General features: G+C 45.3%; 1 protein-coding gene across 1 annotated transcript in view; it reads right to left on the bottom strand.

Moving 5' to 3' along the window:
* Nucleotides 1-5,056: 5,056 nt before the first annotated feature.
* Nucleotides 5,057-18,988, bottom strand: part of pde1cb (phosphodiesterase 1C, calmodulin-dependent b) — a 57,729-nt gene continuing 43,797 nt past the window's right edge. Inside the window, 15 exon segments of the mRNA XM_076980947.1 lie at nt 5,057-6,734; nt 6,954-7,016; nt 7,311-7,514; nt 7,627-7,790; nt 8,671-8,791; nt 8,921-9,002; nt 10,331-10,451; nt 10,835-10,936; nt 11,422-11,550; nt 12,050-12,150; nt 13,391-13,531; nt 13,672-13,788; nt 13,879-13,945; nt 15,079-15,261; nt 17,267-17,380. Of these exon segments, the coding sequence (XP_076837062.1) occupies nt 6,718-6,734; nt 6,954-7,016; nt 7,311-7,514; nt 7,627-7,790; nt 8,671-8,791; nt 8,921-9,002; nt 10,331-10,451; nt 10,835-10,936; nt 11,422-11,550; nt 12,050-12,150; nt 13,391-13,531; nt 13,672-13,788; nt 13,879-13,945; nt 15,079-15,261; nt 17,267-17,380 (1,726 nt within the window). The 3' untranslated portion in view covers nt 5,057-6,717.

The following is an 18,988-nucleotide window of genomic DNA, read 5'->3' as shown; positions in this document are numbered from 1 at the left end:
GACGGCCACAAAGGCAGAGACGGCCACAAAGGCTGAGTGCACGGAGCTTCTGCAGGCTGGCCGTGTGTTTGCGGGGCTGATTAGGGAAGGCCAGGCCTCAGAGCCACGATGTGCAGCTGTGCTGTTTTTACCAATTACCTTCCCCATATGCCACCATGCTGGCCTACACAGGTGGATCTTCAGATGGAGGGAAAGGTGTACAGAGAAGATGACAATGGTCACCATTCACACACATGTGCTTGTACACGCCGGGACACAAACACACACTTATAAACACACACACACACACACACACACACACACGAGAACAGACACAGACATGCACACAACCATGAACACCACAGCCACCCAAATTGCAGGGTGCTACATCGACTTTGCATTCTGATTTAATTAACCAAAGCCTGCATTAGCTATAGAAAGACGTACTCTCCCAGTGCATTTGCAACAAGCCCCAATAGTATATGTATAATTTGATTACTGGTAATTAGATTTAAATGATGACCTCTTTGTGACATATGTTTCATGGATTGATTTGGTGGCTCATGTTTTTTTTTTTACCTTGCTCATGAAATGTATGTATAAGGTCTGGGGAAATGGAAAAGCAATTGGGAAAATCGACTACCCAGATGGAGTCAATCGGTTATGCAAATCACAATAAAATATGGAGTCATGAATAATTCACATGTTTTTAAAGATGCATAATGTAAATATGTTGCTAGTTGTATTGGTGGGAGGGGAACCAATTTGATGTGACTCCACGTGTTCGTCCTGAGGACAAATCACACATTTTAAAAGGGGGTATACTAGAGCAATGACAATCTTTCCTAGTGCTCATTACCTATTTATTAACATTAATTTATTATTTATTAAATATCAGCCTTAGATATTGTAAACACAAACAAAATGAATGTAGTATGGATTTGTTCTGGGCATCTTGTTCAGGGTGTATAGTGGATTAGATTATATGTTGTTTACAAATTATTTGTATCTATGTTGATATAATCTTTTACTGTGCATGTGAGTATTTTTGTGCTATATTTGGATCTTTGTGCTACCTATACAACTGTCTGTTCTCGACGTTACAAAAGCAAGAAGCTAGTAGGTTTGTCATCTCTTGTGAGACACACTGCAAACTATGGGGTTTCAGTTCCATTTCTCGGGCCCTACTGCCTTGCAGAGTTTCAAAATTGCTCAATTCTAGAACATCTGATCCAACTCACTGTCATTCTAGAACACCTGATCCAGCTCATCGCCTCATTCTAGAACACCAGATCAAGCTCGCTGCCTCATTATGAGGTCCTTTGTGAGGTGGATCAGATGTTCCAGAACAGCGAAGAGCTGAACTTGTGAAGTGAGGCCCGAGGCTTAGACTTAAAACCACCTGCTCTTCACATTCTGTGTGGTTTTCCAAAGCGTACGTCCACCTGGGAGAAAATGAAAAGTAAATCAGACGGTTTTAATAATTTACCGTGAAAAAAAAAAAGACAAAAAGGGGATGTTTTGAAGTTTCAGCATTTCTGTGTGTGAGATCGTGCCGTCCCCCTCCCCCAGACTCTGACCCCGTGTCAGATGAAGGATGGGTCTAGTTCTGCCATAGGCAAGAAACTCTCACCTCCTCACCATTTGGGCCCTAATCCAGGAACCGCACGAGGCTCTTTTGTGTTCTTTGGTTCGGCTGAAGTAGCTCGTGAATGCATGTAACCCTCTGACAGCAGGTTCTACAGTGTTTTTGCTTGTGGATTAGCAAGACACTGGCATTAGACTCAAGTGCTGCTCTCTCTGTGTGTGTGTGTGTGTGTGTGTGTGTATGTGAGAGAGAGAGAGAGAGAGAGAGAGAGAGAGAGAGAGAGAGAGAGAGAGAGAGACTGAAAGAGAGTGAAAGAAAGATTAAGTGAAATTTAAAATATTTGAGAAAAAATATTTGAACTGTATTAATATTGCTTTGAAGCTGTAACTCTGTAGCGTTCCGTATAATCAAAATTGTAGGGTGATCTGGAAACTGTTCAAAACTAAGAAAATATTTTGTGCCTGTGTAAACCTTTATACTGGCACCCATTCTAACACCTTTTTATGTTCGCCATTGTTCTGATAATTCGACATATGGTATGCTGGTAGGTCTCACACTTCGTGCTAACAGAGCCAGTGTTGACACCCTTTTTTTAAGAAAACGGGGCAGATTGAGAGGCGTACGATGTATTCTCACGTTCAGCTTTCATTGTGATCAGGTGACACGTGTTAAGCTGAAATTAAAATCTAAACTGGAATAAAATTAGCGGTCGACGCCGTGGCTACACCGAGGCTGCGCGCGCGCGCCATGCTTATGCGAGCGCGCGCAGGGTAACCCATGGATTAGAGACTCCCGCGTCTCTGCAGATGTTACACCTGAAAGAGATATGGGATATTAGATATGAAATATGATAGCGCTAGCGGTTTGAGATGCTTCCCGGGCCTCGTCCCTAACACTGCTTCCTACCCGTGCAGGCATCTGCTAATCTCACGTGCATATCCCTGCTTGCACACAATGTAGTAATTACTCATATTGATGATGAAAATCACAGTAGACCAGGGCTCAGCTAGAAACGCACAGCGTCGCCCGTCCTCGTCTACAATGTTGCTCCAGTGCATGATAAAATGTCTGCAGACAGGCCTACGTTTCATGTAGTCGTTGTTTTGCTCGGCTCAGACTAAACAAACTAATTGAATGCTAATATTCTCTTGCTTTGAATGAAAAGCGTGGTTTAAACTCTGCACTGAATAGTTTCCCAAACCAGCATATTGTAAAATACGTTTTTAGCAAGACAGAAAGGAACAATTAAAAAGCGGCGTCGCTTTCTAGACACTCCTGAATACAATCGGCTCAGTTTTACTCAGATTTGCCATTTATTGAATCTGTCTGAAATGTGTCCTTTAGCGCGTCATACCTGAGAGGTCAGGACTTAGATGGATGGACATTCGACTCACACTTACTGATCGGCACTCAGTTGATGTATTACAATGAATCTTGCTTTTAAAGATAATGTTTCTTCTTCTTAGAATATGATTTTATTACATTTCATTTCATACGTAGCCACAATAGCCATTAATCCTTAAATTAATAACAAGAAGCCAACTATAAATGCAAACGTTTTTGTTTGTGTGTAACTGCGACGAAGAAAGGTGAACATTTCGGTAGGCAAATGTTACTTTGGGTATTGTTCATTATATAATGTTATTATGTAGAGATGTTTAAATCCAAAGCGCGAATACTGTGAATACTGTTGAAACCTCTCTCTCTCACACGCATACACACGCAGGCATATACATACACCCCCCCCCCCCCACACACACACAAACACACACAAATATATAAGCGAATCTCCAACGTGTTTAAACTGAAGTTAGTAAGAATTTTAGTTGAAAATACATTTTTTGAACTAGTCCACAGCGCGATCGCTCCTAACTCTGGGTGCACCGCGGCTGGAGTTTCTACTCCTCTGTAGTTAGCGTGTGGAGAGTGACACGGTTGCAAGTTTTTTTGTGAAAAGAGGGGAAAGCTACACAGTGCAACAGCTGCTAGATAATTAAATAACCGCTTGCCTGCTGTTAAGAAAGTCTCTCAATGTGATAAACACAACCATTAAGCAATTCCATCAAACCCTACAGAAATATGCAAATACAAAACACACAAACACACACACACACTCAAAAAGACGCAACCTAGTCCTTTTGAGTCACAATGATAGTGCCATCTAGTGGAGAGGTTTGTGACTCTGCTGCGTATCATAGGTAAATTGTTATCCTTTGTGGCTATAATATCCTTTTTAATATCATTTAAACCAGCGTGCTTTAATTAGTTAATTAAATAATTAATTTAATATCGTTTTCCTGAAACACGCTGAGTAGCAACGCGTTTCCTCTTGATCTCGATGGTCCCCATTCTATTTCCCTGTGGTACACACACACACACACACACACACACACACACACACACACACACACACACACACACACACACACACACACACACAGGAAGGAAGATGGACGCTTTTTTTCTGAGCCCTTTGAGGTCATGTTTATTGTCGATGACGGCTGTACAGTCACATAGCGCAGTGGAAGCAATCTCTCTCTCTCTCTCTCTCTCTCTCTCTCTCTCTCTCTCTCTCTCTCTTTCATTTTCTCTCTGTCCCATTACAGAGACACCCAAATTCCACACTTCACAGTGGCAACGTGAATAAGGAATAAAGAATTGCACACTATCAGCTTGCACGAACACACACGTGCGTGCGTGCACACACTTAAACACACACACACACACACACACACACACACACATACACACAGACACTTCAAAGCTTCATTTAAATGCATGTTCACACATTCACCTGTCCCTCTTTACGAATCTGGCATGGTCCCGCGTGGGCAGAATTTACAGTGTTGGAAGCTTTTGACCAGACCACAAACACAAACAAACGTACAGTCCAAATAAAATGTGTCATTGATTTTTATGGAATCCGCATTTGCTGAAGTGTTTGTATGACAGTGCGCCCATAATTACAGTAGGTCGTTTTGATTTAAGGTTTCTGTGGATGCTATTACATTAGCACCCCCTGGTGGACACAGTCCAATTACATTGATTTACATTACTAGTATTTACAGAGCACATCAAACGTTTCGTTTATAACAAATATTGATCTTGGGAATAAAAATCAACAGCAAAAACAAACTGAAGTAAACTGTTCCAGTAAATGTCAATTTGAGCATTTTCCATAGCACTGAAAGGATCATGCCACCACGATCAAACCAGATTTCTTATAAAACTTTCCTTTACATGTTTTTTGGAAAATGGATTCAGATGGTTACTGACTTCAACACCTGAAAACTGATTCTCACAAAGAATGGTTATCATAAGCTTTAAATACTCTCCTGATCCACGTATCAAACACAAACTTTGTTTCAATATTCACTTTTATCACCCACAGTAAGTGTTTTAAGATTTATCTTCACTCCCAAAAGGAAAAAAAAATACACATACATTAGGTAATTGTTTTTACAGCTCAGCAGAATTATACAAAAAAAGTTTCACTATTGAAACTATACATTTATTTACATATGCTAATTTGGGTCACATGGAAAACGAATGCTGTAAATTAATTACATACAATGAACCTAGGAAACCACAGCTGACCTCATATCGCACATGTACATTAGTCATGTTTCTGGTTTCTACACAACATTGAAGTTCGTTTTTTTAACTGCATATTGTTGATTCTAATAAGAGAGACGGGGTTATTGAAGCACTACCAGAAAGACAGAAGACGCAGACATAAGAGATACTTCTGATAACATGGAAAAACTGAAGCTGACTTCATCACGTTGTAGATATTGCCTACAGCGCACAGTTGTATGGTGAAAATACGCATGTCCAAATAAAATACACTGCAGTCTACGGTTGCTACCAATAACTCGGTGAAATTGTGTGAGTGGAGATTACTATTGTCCTTCGGATTATTTTAAAGGCATAGGCAGCACAGCTGAAGTGTGAGACGAGCGTTACACCGTGTGAATGCAAACAACATACCGTTGTAGGCGACACACAACCAGCAGAAATCCACCGGGTCCCGAGCAGACTGAGGGCCGACACGTGCTCGATCGGGGAAACCTGCCACGAGCTCGCTTATAAAAAAAAGCTCGAGCCAAATTGCGGTGTGTCATCAGTGACCAATAAAATACATTTGTTTGGGCAGTTGTATTTCCGCTATTAGTGCTATATATTTTTTTGTTTTATTTTGTTTTTCCTTTTTTTGTGAAACAAGCACCGTACTGATCACTGCGCCATCCTTGGTGTGAGTGTCAGGTCACACCAAGGTCACGCTGAGGACACTACGGAGGACATTTTTAAATAGAACAAAACAGAGCTGCACCACTAGGCGGCGCCACTAACGAATAGGGCTTCGTGCATAGCCAAAACTGCGCGGCGCAGTTTATATCTTTTGCGAACTGTGCCGTTTGATAGTTTTGCGAAATAAGTTCACGTACAGCATGTGAATGTTCAAATGCATTCAGTCGGTCTCCTTGAGCAGTTGTTTAGTGACGGGACACACGATATATAAGTGGCAGACTGGCAAAACGGAATCGCTGTGTTTGTGTTTGTGGGTGCTGAGGAGGCAGGAAATGAGGAAATAAACAGTGTGTATAATGAATGATATAAAAACAAAGACATTAGGAGAATCGAGAAAGGCCCGAGTCAGCTACTGCCTCCGACAAACGTGCTGACACCAGCTAAATAACGGGGGAAAGAACGAATTGAAGAAGAAAAAGATCGAAAGAAAGAACCGGGGTCAGTATAAAGGAAGATATTATTTGCTCTATCAACAGTGCTCCCCCATCCCCCCCCGCACAAACAAAGAAAAAAAAAACGGAATCCAAATGACAAGCAGGCTGCCAATTTCTTGCTTTGAAATGTCCTTGCTGCCACCAGTGACAGACGGGATCCTGTAAAAGAGAGCGAGCCAGCAGTCGCGCCCGGGGCCCTCCACACACTCCCCACCGGAGCGCTGGGAAGGGACAGATCTGGCCAGGAGTCGCGGAAGAGGGACGGCGAGCGGAGGCCTTCCCGAAGGAAAGATGCCAGAAAGCGAACGGCGTAAGCACGGGCTGCGTCCAGCAGGGGGCACTGTGGAGCTTCAGATCAGACCTTTCACCAGCTGGAGAGGGAGAGGAGTCCGCAGGAAGCCCGTGCTAGTCCCCTTCAGTCTCTGCAAGCGTTAGAAAAGGAATCTGTTTAATAAACGTAAACAGCAATTTAACAGTTAATACTTCCATTTTGTAGGGTGCTGAATTTAGAGGGGCATTTATGGTTTGCTACTAATTAGATGAAATGTATCCTGCAGGAAATGAGAACAACTCGTAATACCAGTGGAGGCTTGATAGTGTTTCGCTGCAGGGAGGGAGAGAGATTGTGTGAAGTGTGTTACCTCTGAACGCTTTGTCCCTGTTCTCATCCGTTCCCGGTGATCCCACCTCCTCCGATACCTCGCCTGTTTTTGACCAGACACATGTATATAACAACTGAATGTCAGAACTGTGACAGGAACATGTAGTCAGTACAGGGCCTGCTCTAAAACCTGTTTGGCAGCAGCAGACAACAGTCAACACATTCATCAAGGGCCCCACAGGGCTGGGGTCTCTGGGTCGATGCGAATTTTCCATCGGACGTTCTGCCGTACATCTGGCCTCTGTAGACCACATCGAACTGCCCGACCTCGCTTAACGACTAGCAGGCCTCGAGCGTTTCGACGGCGGTGGGCCCGTACGTGACGGGAGTGGCGTACCGTTGTGTAGCCGGCCGCTGGCGTCCCCGGGCTGGGCTCGTTCAGCGCGGGGGCCGCCCGTCGCCGCCTCCCCGCCCCCCTCCACACCCTCGCCGGTCCGGTCCGCCTGCCCTGGCTGCGGTTCCGCTGGGGCCTCCGTACTCGGGGCCGACCCCTCCTGCTGGACCTTCTCCTCAGCCTCACGCATGGCCTTCTCCTCAGACTCTGGTCACGGGGCAGACGGGCACCACAGTTTAGCACATAACCACCTTGTGTTGCCAGTTAGTGAAATCATACCCAGGTCACATGACAACCAGCCGCACCGGGCCTAGCGCACCTTTGGCAGCACGGGCCTTCCACCTCTCGCGGTTCTGGAAGACCTGCTCGTTCCAGATTGCCTTGAAGTTCTTCAGGTCCACGGCCAGCAGGGAGCAGCTGGCCTCCGAGCTGGCGCTGTTCACGCTCGAACGCTTGCTCTCACCGGCCGGGATGCTGCTCAGGCTGGAGGCAAAGAGGTCAGAGGTCATGTGAGTCCCTGTGGTGCTGTGAGTATTGGGGTGGAATTACAGCTGCTGTGGTGTGTGAGTATTAGGGTGGAGTTAAAGCTGCTGTGGTGTGTGAGTATTAGGGTGGAGTTACAGCTGCTGTGGTGTGTGAGTATTAGGGTGGAGTTAAAGCTGCTGTGGTGTGTGAGTATTAGGGTGGAGATACAGCTGATGTGGTGTGTGAGTATTAGGGTGGAGTTACAGCTGCTGTGGTGTGTGAGTATTAGGGTGGAGTTACAGCTGCTGTGGTGTGTGAGTATTAGGGTGGAGATACAGCTGCTGTGGTGTGTGAGTATTAGGGTGGAGTTACAGTGCTGTGGTGTGTGAGTATTAGGGTGGAGATACAGCTGCTGTGGTGTGTGAGTATTAGGGTGGAGATACAGCTGCTGTGGTGTGTGAGTATTAGGGTGGAGTTACAGTGCTGTGGTGTTTTCATTACGACTTCATCAGGAGGCAGACAAACAGAGCTCTCTCTCTCTCTCTCTCTCTCTCTCTCTCTCTCTCTCTCTCTCTCTCTCTCTCTCTCTCTCTCTCTCTCCCTCTGTCTCCCCAACTGTCTCTCTCACTCCCCAGCTTTCTCTCTCACTCTCTCCGTCTCTGTCTGTCTCTCTCTATGTCTCCCTCTCTGTCTCTGTCTCTATGTCTCCCTCTCTTTCTCTGTTTGTGTCCACCTGCAATACACCTCTGAATATGTCCATTTTTGTGTCTGGATTATTGCCAATTTATGGGTGCGTCAGCTGAAGAACGCAAAGCTCTGCATGGCAACATGGCTGTCACATTCGTACATAATCCAGTATAAAACACCCTTCTCTCGGGTAAAGGTCAAAGGTCCTAACCTTGACCTGCGGAAGCCCGCCAGGCCCGAGTGAGCCGCCTCTTCGATGAGCGGGGTCACGACCCTCTCCACCATGTCCGTGAGGACGGTGAACGTGGGAACGACGATGAAGTCAATGAACCCTGGACACAGAGACACCAGACACAGTGACACCAACCACAGAGACACCAGACACACACTCAGTCCACACTACAGTTCTAAACTGCAGCTTCCTGTCTGTCACACACAAAACAGTATATTATACCACACACCGATCTGAGACTGGGGCACCATGGTGGACTTGCGGTCGCACAGTGGGGAGAAAGGTAGTCCTAGCTCCGCCTCCTTGTCACCCTGGAAACAAACAGATTCAAGCAAACAGGTGACTTCTGCAGTAGGACTGTGTAACACCGTGGTACACACACTGTGAGGTGCTCATAACACACTACAGGCCATGCTCACGCATCTTACCACAACCTATAAGATCATGTTGGCGTTTGTTTGTATGAATTAACTTAGTGGTTAATCACAACAAAATGAACTTATGACATTATGCCGGTACATCCTCAAATTATACTGAAAGGTCTCTGTAAATGCCAGAAGGACTTGTGTTGTAATTATAGTGCCACACTTAAACACACCTCACTGGAAGGAAACCTCAAACCGTTCTGCGCTGTTGTTTTGTTCATTCCAACACCTGTCTGGTTTGTTAAGTGCAGGCTGGGACAAAATGGTATTTTTTTAAAAAGCAGGTGTTGTTTTTAATCTGGTTTGTAGGCTTAAGCTGGCGCCATTATGCTGTGTTTAGCATGACGGGCAGAGGGAACGGGGGGGGGCAGTGCACGTGCCCACAAACCACCTCGTTTCCTCACACACACTCACACCCCTGCGGCCGCTTTCGGACACGCGTCTCTCTGCAGATGGCCGGGCGGGGGGGGGGGGGGGGGGTTTGACGCGAGAGGTCAGGGCAGTTTCACTCTCACCGCAGGGCAGAGAGTTGGTAGAACATAAACACGCTTCGGGCGCTGAGCTAACGCAAGCCGCACCTCTGACTCTCTCTCGCCTCTGCCGAGCTGTCACGAGCACACGGCTCTCGAAACAACACTCTACCAGCGTCTGGCACTTTTTTTGCACCGCAACACAAATGGATTTGGAGCTAGTCGAACACTAGGCTTAACGCTTTGCGGTTGTGACACTTTTGAGCACTTCAGGACAAAACGCAGCTGGGACTCAGTGTGGAGGTGCACTAATTGCACGAGTATGTGTTCGCAGATCCGTTTGCTGGTACCGTGTGCTGCGCAGACTGCTGCATGCTCACGAGGGGAGCAGGCACCGTGTAATCTGTAGAGGGTTGGTGAACCAGAGCCCCCTTCTCTGATTTGGCCCCCATGAAGCAGCGTTTCCCATGCAGGCCTGTGCCCATATGGGCAGAAAAACATTTGGATGGGACTCTGGGACTAGAATAATCTGTGGACATGTGCCCAGCCCATTGGATCAGGATAGTATCGGGAATAAGCAGAAGATTGAGAGGATATTCTGGATTAACTGCAAAGAGCTGGATTATCTTTTGATTTGCGCTTTTACTTGCATTAGCACACAAGCTTGCATGTGTGTGTGTTACACACACACACACACACACACACACACACTTGCACACCGATATATACAAGATCTCCACACACCTGTCTGAAGAACTCCTCCAGTAAGGAGGTAGTCCAGCGATGATGTAGGTCCCAGTTCTTGGCTGGGTGGCTGATATCGGCGGTGTGCAACACCAGAGAGAGCGCCTTGGGTTTATCAACCCTGCGAACGCAAAAACGACACACGGGCCATCAAACGCTTTACAGTACGGCTTCTGCCAGAACATATTTGTAATCAGATAAAGTCTGATTTCTGACAGGTCATTGGAAACCCAAGAAAGCGCATTCCTTCCACCTGGAACGACATCTGCTATTTGTTAGCAGTCTCTGTGTTATGGCCTTTGGCTTTTCTCATTTCACACCTTTGACAATTTATTAGTTCTTGTAATGTTCCCGTTCTTGCGACTCTATTACTTATTTTCATTCCATTTAGCATTTCAACCGTGTTCTGTGAGAGATTTTTTTCACTATAATCATTTTCTGGTCGAGTTTAGAAAGTCAAATCACAAAGTTACAAAGAAGAGAAGAGAAATAATGGCTCCTCACCCCTCGGGTTGCTGCAGGAAGTTCTTCATGGTTTTGACCTGCTGGAAGTGGCAAGACATGTCTGTGGCCAGCACCATCTCCACCACCAGAGCTCTGAACTCCCTGAGAAAACACCCAGCAGGTTGTGAGACTCAATCTTAACCACATTCAAAAGCCAAGACGCCACCTCTCTTCTCCGCTCAAACAATGCAAACGTTGTGTACATGGGGTCCGGTGGCAACCACACGAGTTGATAAGCTCCACAAGCAAAAAGTGGGCGGGCTGTTATTTTTGACCAATGACCAAAGAGCATGACGGAGTGACACACCGAAGGACATATCCAACACTGATTAAGCCTAGTCTTGGTCTAAACTGCAGACAAAATACTTGGTCCCCACTGCGAGTGCTTTTCTGGTGTAGGTTAGTTGGCCCACAGGGTCACCGATGTGACGCGCCACTATTAAACAGTCCTGCTATTACACTGCCGACAGCGCCACCTAGTGGAAAGTCGCCATCCAGCTAAATGCGAGTGAGTGAGCGAGTTTACAAGCCAGGCGTAAAAAGTTTACAAGCTCCGCGTGTAAGAATCGACGATGAAAGCGGCAGACCTCCAGTCATCTTTGGAGAGGTTGTAAAGGATGTTCATCTCGTCGTCGTCCTGAAGGAGGCGATACGCCGCGCTCACGTGGTGACTCTCCAGGACCGAGCGGTCGTTGTACAGGATGGCCGTGTCCGACCTGGGCGGCAGAGACATAGGGGGTCAGGGGTCACCATCCGTGACCCTGCGTGACCTCCTGGGCGTTTTATGGCCTGATGGCCGCATATTCAATCAAGCCTGCTTGTATGAAATATTAGACAATTCTTATTGAGGGCAGGGATGGGCTTAATCGTTTTGGGTTATGATATCTTAGTCATGGAAGCCATTAAAATCTCTTGTTAAAATTACAAGGTTTGAAGAAAGACTGTAAAAGCCCACACTCATGCTGCTATCCTTTCTATTCAGTACACGTTCTGCAATAAAGTGAAGGTTGCCTCTGGTCAGTTATTGAAAAGGCGTGTTAAATGTGTCTCCCCCCTCCATATTTCCCGTCCGCCGGGTCAGCCGAGCGTCATTAATTCTGCTCGCAGTGTGCTGGTCTGCCTGCAGGCTCCGGGCGAGGCGGGGGCCGGCGTTCCGGACAGGCACGCGGATAGACGGCTGCCTGCCTCCGGGTCCTGAGGCGCAAGGGGGTTCACCTGGTCTGGATGTGGAAGTTGTTTGTGGTCCCCGTGTGCTCGTAGTCGTGCACCGCGGCGGCAAAGATCATAGCGAAAATCTCCAGCTCGGTTAACCAGTGCTGAGAGAAGAGGAGAGGAAAGGAGAGAGGAGAGGAGAGATGAGAGGACAGGAGAGAGGAGGATGGGTGAGAGAAACAAGGAGATAGATCAGAAAATAACAAAGTGACACTAAATTACACCCAAACAAAACAGAGAGCACGAAAATGTGTAGAAGATGCAACCAAAGACACCACAAATGATAAACTGGGTGGTGGGTTTGTTCAGAGTGTGTGGACGCTGCTGGGACTGGCAGCTTTATCATCGTTTATTCATCGTTCTAACTAGTAGAGAACCAACATGTCCTCTCATGGGTTCACATGAACACTTCACAACAAGCCACTTTGAGCCTGTCGGTCAGAGACACATTCTTCCACCATGTTATCTCCACCATGTTAAAATCGTGCTGAGCCATTATACTGAAATAATAATAATTATCTCCGCCATGTTAAAAATGTGTTGAGCCATTATATTTAAATAATAATAATAATAATAATAATAATAATAATAACAGTAATACTAATAATAATCCCAAATTCTGGGATTAATCAGACAAAATACATCATCTGAAGTGTTTGTATGTGTGTGTGCATGTATTAATTGGGTGTGTGTGCAGAAACTTAATTAAATGGGGTGATGGATGGCTTGCATATCCTGTTAAGAAATAATAGCAACAATCGTTCAAAAGACAAATCACTCGCACCCGCCATTCTGGCGCATGCAAACAGCAAAGTGATTAACTGGCTCAAATGCACAGAGAGATGGGGCAGTCCCCCTTGCTCCAGCATGCCATACCACTATTCCCCAGTAGGGGGAGCAAGACGTTAACGGTGATAACTGCAATGGGTCAGGAAGGAAGTGTAGAGTTTATTAAATTATTCCTGGGGATCAAGTGTGTTGAATTTGAGAACAAAAGAAACCACACACTGATCTGCTGTTTATTGAATGGATTTCATTTTAGAAAATGTTCATTTTAAGCTGTATTCTTATTTATTTATCACAGAAACTGTCACATAATTTGGCATCACAACAATAGTTGTAGTTTTGTTGTTCAGTTGTAGTTTTGTGGTTCAAGGCCAGCCCTGGAAGAGGACCATGGAACCCACAGTTGACAAATGCTACCTGTTAATGTAAAAAAAAAAAAAAAACACACTACAATATAAACTTATGGGCTGGTATTTGTGTGTGTGTGTGTGTGTGTGTGTGTGTGTGTGTGTGTGTGTGTGTGTGTGTGTGTGTGTGTGTGTGTGTGTAAAAACCTACAACCATGCCGGTCTTGAGGAGTAGGTAGTGTACGGTTTGCGTGACGTCGGCGGCGTGGATGAGATTGTGGTACGGGTTTTTATGTTTGCTGTAGCCAACTTCCAGAGCCTCTACGAAGGACACCAGGGCTGAGATGGGGACCTGACACAGAAAGGAGACCACATTCACATCTCCGGCCACCAGGGGGCACCAGAGAGCAAGACCGAAGGCTATGGCCCACAGCACCACAGCTGGGCTGGGATAGAGAACATGGTGAGGGGGGGGTGGGGGGGTGTATTTACCTTGAATCGGCTGATGATGTCATATCTGGTGAGGAGCTCGTAGAAGATGAACTTCAGGGCATGGTCCCCACTCGCATCATTCAGGGCGAAGACGTCAAAAGTCCATTTATCTATGTGCTGCAAGCGAAATGAGTCCCCACGTAAAGATCAGCGAGCATGAGAGAGGGTGTGTGTGTGTGTGTGTGTGTCTGTGTGTGTGTCCCTCACCTTCAGAACAGTGATGACAGACGCAGGGTAACTCAGTCCCACCATGTTGGACGTACGCCGGTACATTCTACATGGAGTAGATGAAATACCATCAGCTGAGTGCCAGGTAGCCTGAAAAAATAAATCTATCCTGACACCTAGCAAACACTACATTCCCCCCCCCCCCCCCCCCCCCCAAACACACACACACATTTCGGAACCACGATGCCGCCCGACCCGAGAGAGGCGGATCTGGCCCAGAAATGGCCCGATTGCGCATTCTGCACGCCGTCCGGGGGACACTGGCACAGCCCCCCCTGCTCTGGATGTATTCCTCTTAAGTACTTCTGGGCTTTGTCATCACAATTCGATTATGCAGGACAGTATAGAATCCATTAGGGGACACAATGAAACGATACTGTCTCTTACAATATCATCCAGAAAGAGGGGAGTGGGGTGGGGGGGGCACAGATTTGTCTCCTGCAAAGTAATTGTACGCATGCCTGTTAAGCACAGGGTGATTTATCTACGGCGCACACGCCATCTACTTCACTGGCAGGCCCAGATTTATAATGAGATTTCAACAGCAGAGCTTATGAACACCAGGAGATTGAACGTTCCTTTACAAAAGCATCTCTCTGGAAGGCGTCTCAGGACAGCTCACACTCCTCCCTGCCTGATGCAAAAGACCACAAGACTGCTCAATTGAGACCTGGCCACCACTGTCACTGTGTATTTATAGGACACTCAAAGAGTGTGTGTGTGTGTGTTTGAGAGAAAGTATGAAATGAGGGAAGAAAAAAAATGATATAGACCTACGATACTAGTTGAGTCACTGTCCCAGCACGGAGACATGCAAACTAACCGAGTCGTTGTCCCAGCATGTAGACCTACAAACTGAGTCACTGTAACAGCATGTAGACCTGCAGACTAGCTGACACACTGTCCAAGCTCAAAGACCTGCACATTATCTCACTCACTGTCCCAGCACACAGACTGGCAAAGTAGTCTATTCACTGTTAAGAGCAAAATTCGTAGCTAAGAAATGGTTTAGAGGCACTACTGGAAAGGCCGATGGTGAAAGGGTCATCATGGACTCCTTACAATGTCAAAATAATATATATATATTTATTTTAGGTTTTAATTCTGAGTTTTCTGTTCTACTCAAGCACGTGTGGAACCCAACAGCCGTGGAGAAAGTACTCGGGCGGAGCGCCGCACCTCTCCACGAATATCCCGGCCTGCACGGCGTGTACGATGCTGCGGAAGCGTGGCTTCTCCTCCGTCCGACGCAGCATCAACCCCATCTGGCGCGTGAAGGTGGAGGCCAGCCAGTCGCGCACCTCCGACGGCACCGAGTCAGACTGGATGTCGCTGAGCTCATCCTCTGTGTCCACCAACCGCCTGAGAGCAAGAGAGAGAGAGAGAGAGAGAGAGAGAGAAAGAGAGATAGAGAGACAGAAGGGTGAAAAGACAAATGGAATTAGCCCACAGTAAGCAACTGTCATCCTTTTTAAATCCTGCCATAATAATTAGCTGCACACTGTTAAGACCGTGTCTAACGACATCTGAACGGGGTCGGAGGTTGTGTCAGGCTCCCAGACTGACCTCACCTCACCTATCATAGTCATTATGTTAATGTGTGGATTTCTTCATTTGGAGCAGATAGCCATTTACAACCCGTCTTGTAAACTTCCAAACGATTTCACGTGTGCTAGCTGAAAGGGAGCTATCCCAAATAAGATATTCCAGTCTTTCCTGGCCTGTCTATCACCTCATGTCTACAGTACTTGACAGAGCCACTGACTGCACCATTACTAGGCTGCTAAAATGGATGGCAGGGCATACCGCACTACTAAATCATAAGCGTACAATCGAAAACATCATCGACACTGGCTGGTAATCTCTTTTCGAGCTGCAGGAACAGTGGGCAAGCTTGGGTGACTGTTCCACCTCTCGCTGTGTTTCCTGATTATCGGAAAATCGGTTATTAGAACCCGCCAGGCATTTAACAGACACCTGTTCCAGAGTCAGACGTTCTCCAGAGATATTCAGAAGCCGCAGTCGGCTCTGCGTGTTGTGAACCGAGCGAGAAAAAGCACGTCATCCCGGAGACATTTGAAAACGTGTCCTCTGAAGCAGTGTTTCCCAAACCAGTCCTCGGGGAGGCCGACAGGCAGCATCACGACCAGTCACCAACACGGAACATAGCGTAGTCGTGCAGGGAGCAGAAAGAGAACAACAATGTGGTCCTGAGTGTCCCCGAGGACTCTGGGTTGGCAAAGCCTGCTTTAAAGAGACAAGGAGTGAGACAACATCAAGCCGTCAAACGCAATCAGGCTGGCTGTTCAGAATTTTTATGAATCTGGCGGGAAAAGTGCGAAGTAGCAGACTTTTGATGAGTTGTGTTAGAAATTCGACGTGGTGTTTTGCAAGTATTGTGATGATAAATGCTAGCCAGTGACATCCACGTAATGATAACAAGTGATTTGTTACAACCTCCTAATGCTTTCTGAACTCCCTTTAAAATGCCATTTCAACTTATGTCGCCAGTTCTCAATATATAGCCATCTTTATCCAGCCACCATTAGTGCTAGTGAATGGTCCTTTTTAGAAATCGCACTTGGATGCTGATCTGAGAGCAGTCTGGCCTGCTCCTGGTAAATGGCACCGTCCACGTTTGGTCGTTCATCACGTCTCGGGTGTGTGTGGGTTCCAGTGCAGAATGACAGACAGTAAATATAATCCGGAAACCCAATGGGAGCACATGAAGAATGTTCTGCTGGTGAACGTCGGACTGATGGGGAGTCCTTAGCTCATGTCTGAGTTTTCAAAAGAATGTAGGCTGTCCTCTTTTCCTTGACTTTGCTTAAGCGCAGCGGAGAGCTCGCAGAGAAGATGAGACATTGGTAAAGAGTCTGGGAAGATCAGCGCGCTTCCAGGGGTAATCGAATCCCCGCCTCATACTTTGGACATAATGAAATGAGACGGATTGAAAAAGTGCAACATGAATAGCAATGACTTGAACTATTCAAAGTACAACTATCAAAAGCACATTTGTTTAAAAGTTTGCTGCATCCCTCTCATATGGTGAATAGGTGTCCTTTTTCCAATAACCCTGTTCATTGAATAAGACTTCACCGACACTGAGCCGTGAGTGCTATTCATTAAAACTCCAATGGCAATGAATTATGGGACATGAAGTTCCTCCTACAGTTGATACAACTGCCAATTAAAATCTTTCCTGTGGTTTAAAACATTAAAGATCTTTCCTACTTAGTTTATACTTGAATATAACCTGAAACTGGGATGTCTTTTTGTAAGCAAGGGCAGTTTTAGTAACAGCTCTCGCTGTTAAAAGTACAAACTTGAAATAAACCAATGAGAATAAAGAAAGCTGACACCTTACCTTGTCTCTTCGATATATACAGACTCAAGCACTGATGCTGCATATTCAAGGTTCTTCTTCAGGTCAACAAGAGAAGCTTCTCCCCTCTCGAGTTGCTTCACCAGACACCGCAATCTAGGCACAAAACACAGAGCAAGACTTTTGAACACCTTTCGAACAAAATCGGATTTACAAACAAGCAATCAGACATGTGCTGATGCAGCTATCAAATGTCTATACTTAATTATAAAAATTTGCATATTTGCAATTAGTGCAGTCAACTGATTAGTGTGAAATGTGGAGTTTGATTTATCAGATGCTAGTGTTTGGTTGCAACTCCAGTCCACTGTACTTAACCAAAATAATGACCATCTTAATATGATTTGATAATCTTCGAGTTAATCAGCTGTGTTACATTTGGGGTCCTGGACCCTTTAGGAAGTTGGGTCCCCACTGGTCTTCAGTAGTGTTTCCCAGAACCGAGTGCTTTCTCCACACCTCTTTGCTGTTTTCTTCTCTCACACACCCATTTTGAATTATTTACAGACGTACTGAGTCAGGCAGGCTGAGAACAGATAAAAGACTAAAATCCTGTTGGTGGTCCCCATGAATTAGGACCGGAAAATACTGGACTACAAAATATGATCTTAAATATGATCAGAGAACATTTTTGAAGTTATGTGAGGTTACTTTAATACCAAACCATTAGAGAAAAGTCAAGTTCACCGAGTGCGGATTTAAATCTACCAAACAATATTTCACTACCCAGTTGTGGCACACTAATGTATTTTACTGTTTACAAAGAAATAGCAAAGTGCAGATGTATTGTGCTACATCAGAATGTGGATCAGATATGCTCAAACAACCATATTAAGTTTTTTTCTGCTTCCTCATTTTGAGGATGTTGTTGAATAGTGCTGATACGGTTTTCAGTAGTTGAACATTAATGAATACTGCTGTCACTGCAATCTTATTACATCTGTTCCGGATCGCTGTGTAATTCACCCACCCACCCACAATTTGGAATTCTTGGTCTCAGCACTGTCTGTTTGAAGCTAATTAGCAAGATATCTGACCACACCTACCATACCTACTGTAGTTCACATTTCTTAATTTCCCAGTCTTCACAAAATGTATTTTAAACAGGAACAGACAAAAGAAAAAAAAAAACCTAAGATGTGTGTAATTACTTTAGAGGGATACATACAGATGGCCATGACATATGCATTCTGAATATTCTATTCTGGTTATTCTGAATACACTGTTGAATATATACTGTATTTATATTTACTGTATATATATACACCATGTGTATCTCATGTTTGTACTTTGTACATAAATGTATTGGTGTGTGTAAGACCACACACGTGTAAGGGGAGGGACTTGGGAGGGGAAGAGGAAGGAAAGTGGGCGTGTCCATTAGGGATGAAGATTATGGTTCGTTTTCTCAGCCATAGGGGAGGGGTCAGGTGAAGTTTGCGTGTCCAATAGGGATGTAAGTCATTGTTTATTTCTTTATCTTGCATGCAGAGGAGGAGCTAGCTTGATAAAAATAAATCTAAGCTATAGCTGTAAGGTATTACTGTAGGTATAAAGCCTACAGTAACCAAATATATAGAACTGTACATGTAACATTGATAAAACAAATACAGTAAACATTTGAGCAGTATGTTGCAATAAACAACAACAATGAACACTGAGGTGTTTTTCATTTTGTCATTCACCCAAAAATAAAATCATGCA

The sequence above is a fragment of the Brachyhypopomus gauderio genome, chromosome 19, assembly GCF_052324685.1.
Source record: "Brachyhypopomus gauderio isolate BG-103 chromosome 19, BGAUD_0.2, whole genome shotgun sequence".
In the NCBI taxonomy this organism is placed as follows: domain Eukaryota; kingdom Metazoa; phylum Chordata; class Actinopteri; order Gymnotiformes; family Hypopomidae; genus Brachyhypopomus; species Brachyhypopomus gauderio.
This window is presented reverse-complemented; position numbering and strand designations above follow the sequence as displayed.